The 17018-nt window shown below is 35.4% G+C and overlaps 1 protein-coding gene across 1 annotated transcript in view; it reads right to left on the bottom strand.

The window, feature by feature from the left end:
- Window positions 1–1757: 1757 nt before the first annotated feature.
- Window positions 1758–17018, bottom strand: part of SLC9A2 (solute carrier family 9 member A2) — a 39043-nt gene continuing 23782 nt past the window's right edge. Inside the window, exons 8-11 of the mRNA XM_029284295.1 lie at window positions 15150–15249; window positions 9103–9228; window positions 7408–7498; window positions 1758–3630 (exon numbers count right to left, since the gene is read on the bottom strand). Coding sequence (XP_029140128.1) covers window positions 3284–3630; window positions 7408–7498; window positions 9103–9228; window positions 15150–15249 — 664 coding nt within the window. The 3' untranslated portion in view covers window positions 1758–3283. The remainder of the gene's footprint in view (window positions 3631–7407; window positions 7499–9102; window positions 9229–15149; window positions 15250–17018) is intronic.

Genomic DNA, 17018 nt, shown 5'->3' with positions numbered 1-17018 from the left:
CACTGCATGCATGTGTACTGCAATTAAAATTTTGGAAATAGTTGGTCTACTGGTTAAGGCACCAAGCGAGAAAGCAGGAGTCCGTGAGTTCTAGTTCTGCCCTAGCCTTGAAAGTCAACTGACTTAGTCACTTCTTTTATCAGGTTATTGTTGCGGGGGGAAATAGGAGGAGGAAGATGTGTCCAATATGTTCACTGCCTTAAGTTCTTTCTAAAAATAATAAAGGCAGGATACAAATAAATATAATGAAATACAATAAAAATACTTCTTTTAGTGGTCAATGAAGATTACATTCAGTGATAATGACATTTTCTGTTCCATGACATTTTCTGTTCCATGAATTCTTACAAATATTCACACACAATACTTTTTCCTCTATAAAACTAATTTCATGGTTACCTGTGAAACATGCTACCACAAAACTCTGTATCTTACAACATCCCCAAATTTTTATCTTGATGGAGAGAAATAGGAAGGGCAGACATGAGCACCAACAGGAAACTTACATTTTAAGGCTTCAACATCATTATTATTATTATTATTATTATTATTATTATTATTATTATTATTATTATTATTATTATTATTATTTATATAGCTTTTTTACAAAGAATACAGAAAAGGTGTTCAGGAACTTCGGCTTCATCTGAATGTAGAAAAATAATTTCAGTCTACAAGTTTTTCATTATCAGGGTCCATACTTGCAAATATATAAATGGGAAAAGGATTTTTCTGTTTATGTTTCATATTCAATAGAGTCATTTCAAATATGGGGATATCTGATGTCAGTGCTATTGATAGAATTGACTTTTGTGAACTTTCACAGTGCTTTGTGGTTAGTCATTCCTATCTGGAGTGGGAGAGTTAATTTGACCCATTCCAGGTACATTTCTAAAGAATGGAATAACCTTTTATAAAGTAAGTATCAATAGCTGACCTGTGCAGAATTGGTCATCCAGTTTGGTTATTGTTTAACCATGAAAATTATATCAACCTTAATTCCTGTTACTGATTCATTTTCTAGCATCCCAAATTTTCCTTAAATTGCATCAATCAGCAAGGATTGTAGTAATGTGGCAGAATTATTTCTTGCAGCACTACAAATGACCATAAAACATGAAAATTATAGATGTGGGCAAAATAATATGAGACCTGTACGGCTGAGTGAAAATGGTTATAATGAGCAAATATTGTCATATGACAATGACAGCCTGCAATGCAAATATGAATTAAAATTACAGGAGCAGGAAAGATGGCTTAAAGTATACTGTCTTGATGTACAGTACACCGAAATTCCAAACCATTCTAGAATGGCTTTAATTGCAATTTCAACAGGGTTGAAGTATGCTGTGTTCCTGTGTAATGTGCTATTTAACCATATACTGGTTGAAATGTCAAAGTGTTAATATTGTACCAAATTGAAGAAACTAATTAGGTTTGAATATTCTCACATTGTCAGTTTGGTAATTCTAGAAATGTTACTTTATCCTGTTTCCTAATATATATTGATAAAGAACATTTGTTACCATCACATCTTATCTATGTCCATCCAAAAGTCCAAGTAACTTTTATGTTGTCAAAATGTTATCAGATTCTTCTCCAGTGAAGGTAATACATGCTCTGCATTAAAAAATAATCTCATCAGCTGATTGCTGATATATTTAAAACAATGTAATTTATGTTGAACAAGAGCATAATTTTCTATTCTAAAAGACCAAAGAAAGTTATTTGTGAATTTACCAATAGATGGCACTAAAGACTTTTTTTCAGCCATTTAATGTTAAACTGAATTTCAGCTCAAAGCAATAGCATCAAACAACAACACACCACAATATTATTATTGTGCTTGGGCCACCTAAGTCAAAAGTATAATTTATCACCATCTCATATTTTGAAGCCCCATTGCATTTCTTTTTACTATCCGTAGGACAATTTCATTTGTATAGCAAATTCTGATTAATTTAAGTCTATATTTCTAGCGTACTATCAAGAGCGCATCAAGACCAATAACTGTTCGGAAAAAACACTTCTGATTTGTGATTAAATGAATGTATGTATGATAAGTGCATTTTATTTTTTTTCTTTAAATGGCAAACTTTTCAAAGAAAAGAGATCATTACTAATTGTGCATTTTAAGAGAGCATTGCAGCAGGGCTTTTAAAGTCACTCCTGTTTGTCTTAAAGCAAAGATTTTTTTAATTATATTGCTGCTTTTTTTAAAAAAAATCTGTATCTAGGGATACATATAATTTTAAAATAACTTCAATGTGTTTAAATAAATAAATAAACTTTAAGACCATTAACGTAATGTAGTAAAAGCATGATGATTGAAACAAAAGTTGTCCTATTTACATTTCTACAGAATATTAGAATTTGGACTTTGAAGGCAGTCTGAATATTACCTGAGTTGATGAACAGAATAATCTATGCATTATTATTAACAAATAATATAGACAGAAACAGTACACAATGGTTTACTGAGGATTATACCTTCTGAATATATGTGGTGGGGGCAAGAGGAGCAGAATGATGAAAGCAGCATTGTGCTATTGTAATCCACGTCCCCTACCCCATTTGTACAGGTCATGTTGCATATGAACATACAATAGGGACGGAGCCTTCATATAACCTATGAATATCCGTGCACAGATATGTGATTCATAAGAAATAACAAAGCAGAGGAGTGAATGTAAGGAGTGAAAGATTACCAAGAAAATAGTTGACAACTGCTATAGTTGGCTTTGTGGTTCAAGTATGCAGTTTTAATAATGTGCAAAATTCCTGTTTACCTAAAAGTAAGCTCCTTTGAACCTACAGAGTACATGTACAGGATTGTATCTCCAAATCAAGATAATCCTGTTTGTTCTTACAGAATCTTCTTTAAAGTAGCTCCTTACTGTGCGTTGGCACATTGGATATCTTTTAATAGGACAGGAAATTTTTAGTGCAATTCCTAATTAAAATCTGGCTTTGTTTAGGGCTACCCTCTAGTGATGGTCTGGATTTCTACAGTTCAGATATGGTAGCCTTTCCCTTGAAGATAAGTAAATCACATGTCAGGCATACAATATATAATTGATCAAAGTTATCTTCATTGTATAATTTACATTATTTGGTCCCAGAGCAGCTAAGAATTTCTTCCTACTTGATTTCTGTTTAGATTTTCTTTCCTTCCTACCCATCCCCCACAAGTCTATGGCCAAATTTTGAATGAATCCAATTGCCCTACTGCCATTTACATCATGCTAGTCTACTATATGTACTGCTGAGTGTTAGCATCTGTTTAGTAATTATTGCTACGGTTATTCTCAGATTTATCTCTTGGCCTTTCAGCTTTTGATGCCTGTCGGGCTAATCGAGGTGGTGGCAGGGGCTTGACTGATCTGTCATCTTCAGCTGATTCTTCATTCACTGTGCCAAATGCTGGTCTTGGCAACAGTGGTTGCCGGAAACCTCTTGTTGTTCCTTGAGGGTAGCTCGCTGTACCACCATTGTCTTTGTCTGTTTCATTCTTCCACTCAATTCTGCATTGTTGCTGATGAAGTCTTTGATCTCTCAAAATTTTTCCCGCTTGGGATTTGAAATTCAGCACCATGGTATGGTCAGATTCAGAATCACTGCTGTCACTTACTGCAAATTTAAAATATAGATAGATGATAGATAGATAGATAGATAGATAGATAGATAGATAGATAGATAGATAGATAGATAGATAGATAGATAGATAGATAGATAGATAGATAGATAGATATAGATATGTAGATACAAAACATAAAAATATATTGTTGTAATATAAGGTTATGGCACAAAAACATAAAATTCTCAAGAATGTTAAATACGTTAAGTCAATTGGAACCATAGTCTTCACTGGGTATTATTTTGCTAATAAATATAATCACATAAGGAGAAGAGCAATGTGCATTGGTTGGTACACCGAGAGGGAGCATATTTAATTGCTCACTTCTAATGAGATGGGTGGTTATATAACTTAGATTAATAAAAATAAACAAAAATAAATATGTAAATCTTTCTGTAGAATGGTATACAATGGATGGCCGATTGCCAGATATCCACATTTCCTTTCTTACATAATGTGTATAATAACGCTAATATATTCCTGTAAACATAGACGCACTTAACCTGTAATCTATTTAAAATTCCAGGCACGCTCTAGTTCAGTGTCAATTTTGCATATTTATTTCAAATTAGATTTTCCAAAGCAGAGAGTCTGTGAAAAGAAAGGTTAGTACCAACTTTAATCCCATTAGGCCATAAATAGACCCGATACAGAAAAATAACAGGGAAAAGTAATTCTGTGAATGACCTTAAAGCATAAATTAGCTATGGAATATGAGCCATGTTTCACCTCATTTGCATAATTAACATCATCAGTATTATCTTTACTAATTTAAAGCAAAGCTGTTTATGTTATCTAAGAGCTGGTACTTTTACTACATAAAATTATAATGAACAAAGTCGTTCTTACTAGATTTATCTAGATTACTAGATAAAAGTTACACATTCTCACGTCATAGTTTCATCAAGATAAGAGACAGTTGTACTTAAACACAACCCAACATTGCCAAATTCATCCTTTTTATTGCTGTTTGAATAACAATATTGGAAGCAATACCCTTTTAAAAAACAGTTCATGACATAATTTCCAGTCCAATCATAGGAAGGGCTTGTTCAAATCTTTGGACATCCCTAAATTAGCTCAGGTTATGGTAATTCAAGAAAACTACAATAGTTTCTTTTACAGAATTAAAGGTATTACAACAAAATCTCAATAAATCTTCTACTCATTTCTGGCCAAATAGGTTTTGCATGATTCTTGTTTTAATGGGACAATAATCAACAACAGGACTAAACATGAGTGTGTATAATAATAGGCAGTGATAATGCCATCATAGTCACATCCAGGATTTCCTCAATTTAGCCAAATGCTCTCACATGAGTCCATCTTAACCTACTAAATTCTAGCAAAATTTTCTCCCTCTTCTTACAGACAGAAAATAAAAAGCATTGCAATCATGCTGAAATTGTGCTATACAGTACATTTAATTGCACATGTCCTTAAACATACAGGTATGGTGTAAAAATGCACATGCACTTAATTGACACAAATCTTTATAGTCTGTCACTACCCCTGTGGTAGGCCCAGACATTGATGAAGTAATATTAAGATTATGTAGTATGAAATGAGTACGAACACAGTAATCAATTATTAGAATACCTGACTGCACATTTTATTATAAACAATATGAACTCACATGCACAACATGATGGATTCAAACTACATAACTTGATGAAATATCTGTTAGGTAAGACAGAAGAGGGAGAAGAAAATACAATCCACATATATATTACACAAAAACACTGAAAGGAGAGAAACAAATAGTTGGCCAAATTAATTGCACAAGCAGAGAATCAGAAATGTAAATACTGTCCATCCTAGGGTACATATTTTATTTTTACAAAGGAAGAGACAAGAATTAAAAACAGCCATAAAACTCCAAAATCTATATTGCCTCTTCCAAAGCAAGTGTGTTAAAATTATATAAATTAAGAAATAGGTTCCTACATAAAATACTGCTGAATTATAGTCTGGTAACCTAATTAGCTGAAATGCAAAATAAACGTCCCCGTCTTTTTAAAACTTTAATGTGTTTTTTTTTAAAAAAACATTTTAAATGTTTAATTCTTTTAATACTTGTGACATCATTTGGCAGTATTTACCATATGAAAAGTTTACTACTATTATCTACAACCTGTTACATATGCTGTATCCCTGAAAAGGCAAACTGTTAAGAAAAATCCTGGAGTTTCCTCAATCTGGCAACAGTCAAAGGAAGGCATAGACAAATAATAGACTCTGAGTATCAACACAACCAGGAACAAATAATACATGACAGACAAATACATGACAGAGAACATAGACATGTGACATAGAGAAGCCAGAAATCCTTTGCGGTTCTTTAGAATAGGAAGAAGCACGTGGAATCAACTGAACTAACAGGCTTAATCCCAAGCAGTTGTGCGTTGCTTGCATAATTCTCAATAGTCTAGCATCTCTTCTATACATTCCAGGGAATATCTGCAATGTAGTTTGTACATCTTTTGATACTGAAATATTCTGATTCCAAATGTCCAATCCCATTCTCAGAACACCCTTGCCAGAGATGTTCCAACACTGGAACAGATCATTCCATTTATCAGAGGTACTTCATCTACCATTTTACAACTATAAAACTGTATCAGGGACATTTCAATTCCAACATTTTTGCTAAGGTTGGAATGAGAACTATATAGTAGGTTTTTTATTGTTTTACACACTTCTGTGTGTTGGTAATCACCTTTAAAGCCTTCCATGGCATGGGTCCAGGTTACTTGAGAGAATATCTCATGCCAATGGGATTGGTCTGCCCCACTCATGCCGGCAGAGAAGACATGCTGCTGGCTCCGTTAGCCAGGATATTCTGGCTGGTGGAGTCCAGGAGAAGAGCCTTCTATGCCATCACACCTGCCCTTTGGAGCAGCCTGACACACCCCTTGCCCAAGTAAGATCAGTCCCACCCTTTTGATCTTCAGCTTAAAGACCTGGCTTTGACAGCTGACTGGGGGCTGCAATGGGAGGCTTCACATTGGAGGTGGTTGATAGATTAATAACAAATCCCATATTGTCCCTGCTCATCCTACTCCCTCCCTCCTCATCTTTTAGTTAGGGTTGAGTATTCATATTTTTATGGTATTTTATTTGTATTGTATATATCTTTTGTATAGTTTTATCCTTTTAATATTGTAAGCCACCCAGAGTTACCCTGTGGTAAATAAATATATCAAGACCACAGTTTTATTTTACTTATTACTTTATTCTTGACATGGGTTTTCATTGGCCAAATAAAAAGGAGCAACTAGTTGAGTTCTGTGTTCTATAAATGAGGAAGAAAAACATAGGGATATATGCGCATGTATGCAACGATCCCATATTTCTATAGATAGCTATGGTCAAAATGGAAGACTGTATATGACATTTTTCACCTCTTCTATTATGCCTAAATAAATCTTTGTTTTATATAGTGTCATAGATAAAATTAAAACTTACAATAAGGAAAAAGTTTTCTAGAATCGACATGGAAGAACATATTTTAAATGATAGTGAAGATATATATATATATATATATATATATATATATATATATATATATATATATATATATATATATATATATATATATATATATATATATATATATATATATATATTTGTGTGTATATACACACACACACAAAACATAAAATTAGTATAGAACTGGATAAGAACAATTTATAATATAATTAACTATATTAAATAGCAGTGAAAATGGTGAATAATTCATTCTTCTTTTTATTCCAAAACTGCATTACCTTTAAAGGAGGATTGATTTCTTTTCCGTGTTTTCTCTGCAAGTTTAGTATTTTTAGGTAGTGATAAGTAACGTGGTGATTTCATGTGCACCTACAAAAAGAAGCATAAAATGTGTTCAGGCAAAAAGAAATATATTCAAGTCAAATATTAGTATAGCTTCTCATTGAACAGAAATCTGTGTGAGGAACATTCTATTCATTTTAAAATAGAAAAAAAGATATGTATACATGTAATTCTAACAATTGCTATGTGTTTAGTTTTAGAACCCTTCCAACCCTTTTAGATTGGAGGAAAAGAAGGAACCTATTTAATGAACCACTCACTGCTGTTGTACTAAGATCAGAGCAAAAATCCAAATCAGCAACTTGTGTAATCATTCTAATATCTTTTAAATGATCCTAAAACAATCAGTCTCTGCTTTTCCTTGAAGTAATATCTGTTAAGTACTTTCATGCAAAGCTTTCCCAACATCACATTGCTGGAAATGCAGAGGTAGACAGTCACCCATAGAGGTAGCCTCTAAAGACTGAGGATTCTCCAATTCTTTTTTAAAAGAAATTGTATTTCAAGTGACATTTTAAAGGTAATTATTAAATGAGGATAGTAGAAACAACTAGTAGTACCGCACCAAGTGAAGCTGTTTGTGAGAGCAATGATCAATGACGTCTATATACGGTATCTTCCCTGCATTAAATGGGTGAAATGTCACTTGGTGTTAGTCTACCAGAGGAAGACTTATTGTTTGAAAAAGGTTGGTCTTAGCCTGGCATCAGAGAACAAAGGGCCTGACAACTAGGGGTTATAGTTTTAAGGCTATAAGCTTAAGAGCCTACATAATTGGTTTAATTTGATTTAAGCATTTAGATTCTCCTTTGTCATCTATACTTTATTTAGTTCCAGTCTAACCCACTTTTTCACAAAGAAAAAATCATTCAGCAGAAGAAGTCTATTCTTCAGGACTTTCACTTCTCTGCCTGCTGGTCCAGTAGGATTCAAAGAGTCTATATCTGAAATTATTAAGTGCAAGCAAACAGCACAAGGGTGGATTTTGAAGACCATACCTTATAAGCAAGGCAGCTAAATCTTATTACTTCGAAGCAACAAAGACTGTGGCTGTTGCTACTCATATTTTTTAGATATGCTCAATAGTTGTTTAAACATGATTCTTTTAAATTCATTTAATTCATGATGTACGCAGTTGTAATATCATTTTTACCATAGGCAGTAAAATGATTTGCAAAAGCAAATCAGAGTAGGGGAGAAAAGAGGAGAGGGGGTGTGTTATTTCCATTAAGAATGAATTATTTTTATTCTCCATATTGAAATAAAGATAAAGATTAGTCTTAAATTGACTAAGTAATAACTTGTTCAACTATTTTCCACCAAGCAGAAATAGCTCTCCTTACAAAAACATTTAGAGGCTCTTGTTATAAAGAAATAAATATTTGAGTATGAAATTAAAATAGTGGTCACTCTCAATCTCCTATGGAAGATGCACAGAATTTGTCCCCAAAAGACTGATTTTATCATTGATATCTTTCATTGGTTTCATGTGTTATCATGAAAAAGAATCAATATTTAGTGATATAGGATCAACCTATTGAGAATCATTTAGAGACCTAAGTGCTCCATTCATATAGTAAAATACATTGTGTAATAAAATCCCATGTAAAATATATTAAATATATAAATACTGTTCTTGATAAACTGTTGCTCTTCCTAATGCTCTCTCTTAGGCTATGTCGGCGACGAATCAAAATTTCTTTGGCCTGCTTTTCATTTGCATCTTCAGCAAGACTGTATCTATTATATGATGGAGTCTGCAACAAACAAATAAGAAAATATATGCTTTAAAAATATATTAATAGTGGTGGTTCTGATGGAAAGACTTCCTGAATCTTATTTTGTTTTTAAGATATCTCAAAAATATAAAGCATAATTAGCATAATGCAACACCTGAAAATGATGTAATATTCCATAAGTAATTTATTATTTTGGTAGTTTTCTTTAGTACCACAATTTATTTTAATAACTTAAATGTTGAATATCAGAAATGTCAATAATATTACAGACATTTATATAATCCAACCTATTTGATATGTAAGATGAGGCATAGAGATACACTGTCACTATGGCTAGATAAAAAAAGCAAACATCTCTAAACTGTTTTCCACACAAATAGATGTTCCCTAACTGATATTGGGAGAATAGAATTCCCACACTTTCTAAGAGTCATTTTTTACTGTATATATATTTATTGATATGCTAAATTTATACATTGCCAGAATTGGACTCTTGGCACTTTACCACAGTCAGTAAAATATAAAATAATAAAGCAATATGCTATAGAATAGAATAGAATAGAATAGAATAGAATAGAATAGAATAGAATAGAATAGAATAGAATAGAGCTGGAAGGGACCTTGGAGGTCTTCTAGTCCAGCCCCCTGCTCAAGCAGGAGAATCTATGCTATCTCAGACAGGTGATTGTCTAGTCTCTTCTTAAAAATTTCCAGAGATGGAGCACCCACGATTTCTGAGGGTAAGCTGTTCCACTGGTTGATTGTCCTCACTGTCAGGAAGTTTCTCCTTAATTCCAGGTTGCTTCTCTTCTTGACCAGCTTCTAACCATTGTTTCTCGTCCTTCCCTCTGGTGCTCTGGTGAACAACCTGACCCCCTCTGCCTTGTGGCAGCCCTCAGATACTGGAACACTGCTATAATGTCTCCCCTATTTCTTCTTTTCTTTAGACTAGCCAAACCCAAGTCCCGCAGCCCTTCTTCATATGTTTTAGCTTCCAGGCCTTGGATCATCTTAGTTGCTCTTCTCTGATTTTTTTCCAAACTCTCAACATCTTTTTTGCGCTATGGTGACCAAAATTGGCTGCAGTATTCCATGTGCGGTCTTACTAGGGCTGTGTAAAGTGGTACTAGTACGTCGCGTGATCTTGATTCTATGCTTCTGTTTATACAACCCAGGATTGTATTAGTTTTTTTTGTTGCTGCTGCACACTGCTGGCTCATAGTCAAGTGATCGTCCACTAGGACTCCAAGGTCACTCTCACAGTTACTATTTTTAAGCCAGGTCTCGCCCAATCTGTATTTGTGCCTTTGGTTTTTCCTGGCTAAGTGTAAGACTTTGCTTTTCTCCACATTGAAACTCATTTTGTTGGATAGGGCCCATTGTTCGAGTTTGTCAGGATCTTTTTGGATCCTGAGCTTGTCTTTTGGGGTGTTGGCTACTCCTGACACTTTGGTGTCATCTGCAAATTTGATACGTTCCCCTTCAATTCCCTCATCTAAGTCATTAATGAAGATATTGAAGAGTATTGGGCCTAAGACGTAACTTTGTGGTACCCCACTGCTAATTTCTCTCCATGTGGATGTAGTGCCGTTGAGGACTACTCATTGAGTACCATTTGTCATCCAGCTACAGATCCATCTGGTGGTAATGTTGTCTATTCCACCTTTTTTTAGCTTACCAAGGAGTAGGTTGTGATCTACTTTGTCAAATGCCTTACTGAAAACTAAGTATACTACATCCACTGCGTTTCACTTGTCTACTAGTTTAGTCACTTTATTGAAGAATGAGATAAGATTGGTTTGGCATGATATGTTTTTAACAAACCCATGCTGGCTACTATTTATGACTTTGTTTGCTTCTAGTTGTTCGCAGATCTGTTTTTTTATTATCTTTTCTAGGATCTTCCCAGGTATTGATGTTAAATTGAATGGTCTGTGGTTTCCTGGCTCTGTTTTTTTCCCTTTCTTGAAGATCGGGACCACATCAGCCCTTTTTCAATCCTCAGGTACTTCCCCGGTGCTTCAGGATTTATGGAAGATGTGGTGCAACGGCTCTGATCTGCCAGCTCTTTCAGAACTCTAGGATGTAATCTGTCAGAGGTCTTATACTCGTCGAGGTCGGATAGGAGTTCTCTTACCATTTTCTTACTTATTTTAATTTTTGTTTCTAGTATGTCTTTTGCAGTGGTTTTTTAGTATGTTGGGCTATAGTTTCTTTTTGTGTGAAGACTAAGTATGAGTTAAGCAGCTCTGCTTTCTCCCTGTTGCCTGTAATTTCCTTGCCATCTTCACTCTTTAGTGGGCCTAAAGTTTCCTTGACTTTTTTCTTGTTGTTAATATATTGGAAGATACTTTTTTTAAATTGGTCTTGATTTCTGTTGCGAGTCTTTGTTTGTTCTGAGCCTTTGCTTTCCTGACTTTTTCTTTGCATGTTCTGGCTGTCTGCTGATAATCGGCCTTGGTTATGTGCACCTCTTTTCATTTTTTGTATTTGTCCTTTTTGTCATTCAGTTTGTTAGAGAGATCTTTGTGCAGCCATGCTGGTTTCTTCTTGGATTTCTTGTTTTTCTTTCTCAGTGGTATTGTGCTGGTCTGGGCTTTTATGATCGCATTTTTCAGGTTTTCCACGCTTCTTGGGTTGTTTTCCCCTTTTCATCCATGGGATCTTTCGTAGGTTCTCTCTGAGTTTGTTAAAGTCAGCTCTTTTGAAGTTTAAGACATTGGTTGGATTGTTTTCTATTGCTAGTGTTTGCATTATATTAAATTCCAGTTTGGCGTGGTCACTTTCACTCAAGGTTTCGGCAAATTCAATTCCCTCTATCACATCTTCTCTATTTGTAAGGATTAAGTCCAGTATAGCTTTACGTCTAGTTCCCTCCTCCACCTTTTGGGTGACAAAGTTGTTGGCTAGGTTGGTTAGGAATCTCTTTGATCTCCCGCTCACTGCAGAGTTTGTCTCCTAGTTGATATCTGGCTAGTTGAAGTCTCCCATTACTACTGTGGTGTGCTTCCTGCATACATTTGTTAACTGGTTGGCAAACAGTTCATCTATTTCTTCTGGTTGGTTGGGTGGCCTGTAATATACACCTATGGTAATGTCACTTTTTTTCTCTTTTATATTGACCCATATACATTCTGGAGAGATTTTGTCTTGGATCATGTGCATTTCTGCAGATATGTAGTGTTCTCTTACATATAGTGCAAATCCCCCTCCTCTTTTTGTAGACCTGTTTCTTTTGAACAATTTGTATCTATCCATCAGTCCATTCCATTCATGGGTTTCGTCCCACCAGGTTTCTGTTATGCCAACTATGTCATACCCTCCCTCGTGTACTATTGCTTCTAGTTCACCCTATTTGTTCCCCAAGCTTTGAGCGTTTGTGTATAAGCATTTAAGACTTTTATTCCTGTCCGTGGATATGTTTCCTGTATCTCCTGGTTGTTGTTTGAATTTTTCTTTTTTCTCAACACTGCCTACCTCATTGTTTGATTTGTTTTCTTGGGATTTATGATTGGTTTTGGGTTCTAGAGATTCTAGAGGTTGGTCATAGTTATATTAACTGTAAAAACCATGACATCAGCCCAGTCACTATTAAAACTTTATTTATTGATTAGCTTTTTATTCTGCATTCATTACTTTATAAATAATTCAAAGCAATGAACATATTCTCTTCCTTCCTCCTGTTTTTTCCCACATCAAGAACTCTGTGAAGTAAATTGGGCTGAGAGAGAGAATGATTGGACCAAAGTCATCCAACCTGCTTTCATGCCTGAGGTGGGACTAGAACTCACAGTCTTCCGGTTTCTAGGCCAGCACCTTAATCACTACACCAAATATGCCCTCCATTAAATGTTCTGCAGAAGATTATGTCTTCAAAGCCTTCTTAAAAGACCATGGGTAAGTGCTATTTGAACCTCTGAGTTATAATGTTCCTTAGGTTTGTTCCACTTTAGGTCTCCCCTCCTCGGACAAGGATCCTGATTCTCTCCTGGTGGAAAAAGTATACCAAAGGGATCAAGAAATGGAGTTGAAGATATCCCGGAGCCAAGGTATGCAGGCTTCAAAACTTGAAATAATGAATTAAATTGTTCTACCTGGGAGCCTATTGGGAGCAAAGGCAGCATCACAGCACTGGGGTAATTCCAATTTAATATGACTGTAATATGACTCAAGTGCCGGCATGCAAGTTGCTTCATTCTATACCAATTGCAGTTTCCAAATGGCCTTCAAAGGAATGTCCATGTAAAATTCATTGCAAAATTACTTCTGATGTGATACAGGTATGAATATATTATTACAGGGCTCAGACATAGCCCCAACGTTAAGCAATACATTTCCGTAGAAGTTCCTGTGGCTTCTCCCTACCTGCATTTTGTAAGGCTGTGCTTTTCCTGCCAATGTGCCATTGGCCCTGAATGATAGTGGATGATAGCGGATAAATGTGTGTGTGTGTGTGTGTGTGTGTGTGTGTGTGTGTTATATTCAGGTACAACTATTACTACATTATTATAGCTGTTATTTTTGCTATATTGATTTTGATTAATTGGGGCAGTTCATAAATATGATAAATAAATAATATGAACAATATGAATAATATTATGCACCAGCCAAAGCCAGGCAAAAGGTTCCCTGATTATAGAATCAGCAGTAGCCATGGTTTGAGATCAACTCTCAGAAGCCTACTCCTTCAGAAGAAATAATATCCCATCCAGAGTAATAAGTGGAAAATGATAGTTCTGTCCTCATCCCAGCTTCTACAGCCACCAGGCACAGGGTCAAGACTTTCATGCTACCTGTGGCCTGACCAGGGATGGAAATATACATAATAATCATCTGAAACCAACAGGCAAACTGTCTCAGGCAATTAAAGCTTCTGCTGGAAAAAGACACATAAACACATTATCAGGAATCCTTTGGATAGGACTATATTTTAAAGATGAAAGTGTTTGCATGACTATATGGCGTTTTCATAAGATTAATTGGGGTATGAAACTTTCAAGACATGCAGCCTACTGGTTGACTGTATGATTGACTGAGTTGGGAATCCTCCCTGGGTATTCAGAAGTATGCTTGAATCTGATTTCAGTGAAAAAATCACACAAACTCTTAATTCTATTCTTCACCACATGGAGCCTTGGATAACTTGAGCCACCGATGGGCTGTAGTAGATTATACTCCTATAGGTGGAGTTTTGCTAGGAATAAGGGGGAAATTATCAGTTTCTTCTCCCCACCACCAAAACATACACACACACACACACACACACACACACACACACACACACGTAGGATTATAAAACTCTTTCATTGTTCATTGGCAATGAACATTCAGCTATTTTGTTGTTCTTTATAGGTATCTGTCCTTCCTAGCAAACAAAATAAAAATTGGTATGTTTCTATTGCCACTGTCAATGACAAATCTATGTTTTTCTTTACTGTATGTTAAATGTAAGATGAACAAGGCTCATGTCATTTTCATTCCAGCAGAAATCACTGGGGTAGGCATGGGAAAATGTGGCATATGATTACAGCTAACTATACACATATAAAGAGTAGCCTGCATGTTCATCCTCTCATTGTAGCTTTCAAAATATCTGATCCAACATGTAATGCTGTGTTTATGTTCCAGGCATTGTATACTCAATTTTAATAACAAGAGACACATATTTGAAAACTGTCTTTTTCAAACTTTTCTTAAGTCTTTTTGCAAAAACATAATTATTTCTCTTTGTTGCATAGCAATTCATCACCTTTCTTATTTAATAAACCTAAATACATTTGTTTGGAGATAAATTCCATTGATTGTAATAGAAATTATTTCTGCATATACATTTTAAGTTGACATGTTAATGTTTTTACTGGAAAATGAAAAAATAGCCTTCTGAGAAAGTAGATATAGCCATACCAAGATGTTATTCTAATATCTTGTTGTTTACTTACTCTTTGCCGTATCTGATACAGATTCTTTGTTAAAATCTCTCTTATGTTATCCATTTGGCCAGAATAAGGTGTATTTATTTTTTCTCCTTCTTGAGGCTCACTGTTGTAACAGGAAATAAAATATAGAACTAAACAGATGATCCATTGGAATAATATGAATTATACATTTTTTTCAAAGATAGAAAATCAATTAAAAGAAAGAAAACATATTTATCATGTCTTACATTTTAAAAAAACCCAATTCTGGTTAGTCTTGACTTAACCATATCAATAATGTGGATCTGCAATTTATTTAAAGTGCAAGTTGATAAAATGTTAAATAAATCTATAATTTTCCCAAGTAGATACGATCTATAGTTTCTTTCATTCATAAATATTTGAGAATTTAATTCAAATTCATAATTTATATCAATGTCAACTGATTATAGAATTAATTTCCTATGCCTTTTAATACATTTTACTCAATTAAATTTAAATATATTTTATATTATCAAAATCTCAATATAAATTTTGTTCTGAAAAGTTGAAGGTATTTCCTGGTAAATTGTAACCAGTAACAAGTTCATAACATATATTAAACATATATTAATTCTATATTAATCCTTTTTAGCTACTTTAAATTATTATGAGCTTCTGAATCCCCTATGGTCATCTCCTCTATATGTAATATCCCCCATTCATAACCCAGCCCTCATTTTGCTGATATTTCATAAACAATTCAAAGCAGTCCTGTTCAGACTCCAAACCCTGGGTCAACCCTCACGGTAATAATGCGAAAAACCAATATAAGTACTCCCAAGAAGAACAAACAAACAAAGATACATGAAGAACCTAATTCCATCAAATATGTAGATAAAGACAGAGATAGGGATTAAGACGGAGAAGTAATATCTTTTATGTTAATGGGTATTGAGATTAAAATGTACGTACTTTTTTACACATAGACATACACAAACAAACCAATCTATAAATCAATGTTAACTCTGTTTCCCCCATTCTGATTAGAAGGAGTTTCTGGCTGGAAATTGGGGAGTTGTATTCCCAAAATAATTGGAAGGTAACATATAAGGGGAGGAAGAGAAGGCTTTTTAACCAGTTTTTAGTGTTTAATTTCCCATTTAACCTTGCATTAAGTCTGTCTACTTGTGAAGCTCATGACTAGAGGTCCTTTTCTTATGTTGAAATAAGAACTCCACTCGGCCTCCAGGGATCTTAGATCCTCGGGCCCGGGATCACCGGCTGATGTTATGCAACGCCAGGTCTGTGGTAAACAAGGCCCCCCTCATCCAAGATCTTATTCAAGAGGGGGGTGCGGACCTGGCAGGTATCACCGAGACCTGGCTAGGCACGGAAGGGGGAGTGCCCCTCGTCGACATCTGCCCGCCGGGTTTCCAGGTATTCCATCAGCCAAGGACCCGGGGTAGGGGCGGTGGGGTAGCGGTCATTATAAGAGAGAGCCTATGTCCGAGGGAGACCACTGTACCTCAGATAGACGGTGGGGAGTCCCTCCTTGTGAAGTGGGGGCAAGGGGTACAAGTGGGCCTGTTGATTATATACCTGGCTCCCTGCTATGTATCAACGGCCCTGCCTGAGTTGGCTGACGTAATAGCAGGGGTGGCGGTTGAGACCCCCAGACTTATAGTCATGGGGGATTTCAATCTGCCATCAGCGGGCGAAACGTCGGCGGCAGCTCGGGAGTTCTTGGCTTCCATGACGGCCTTGGACTTGACCCAATTAGTTTATGCCCCCACTCACATGGGAGGACACACACTGGATCTAATTTTTGTCTCTGGCCAGTGGCAGAATGATCTGGAAACGGGGGAGGTAGTTATAGAGCCCCTGTCATGGTCAGATCATTCACTCCTTAAG

The sequence above is a fragment of the Protobothrops mucrosquamatus genome, unplaced genomic scaffold, assembly GCF_001527695.2.
Source record: "Protobothrops mucrosquamatus isolate PMUCROS unplaced genomic scaffold, P.Mucros_1.0 scaffold499, whole genome shotgun sequence".
Lineage (NCBI taxonomy): Eukaryota > Metazoa > Chordata > Lepidosauria > Squamata > Viperidae > Protobothrops > Protobothrops mucrosquamatus.
Note: the sequence above shows the minus strand (reverse complement) of the source record. Positions and strands in the feature narration are given on the sequence as shown.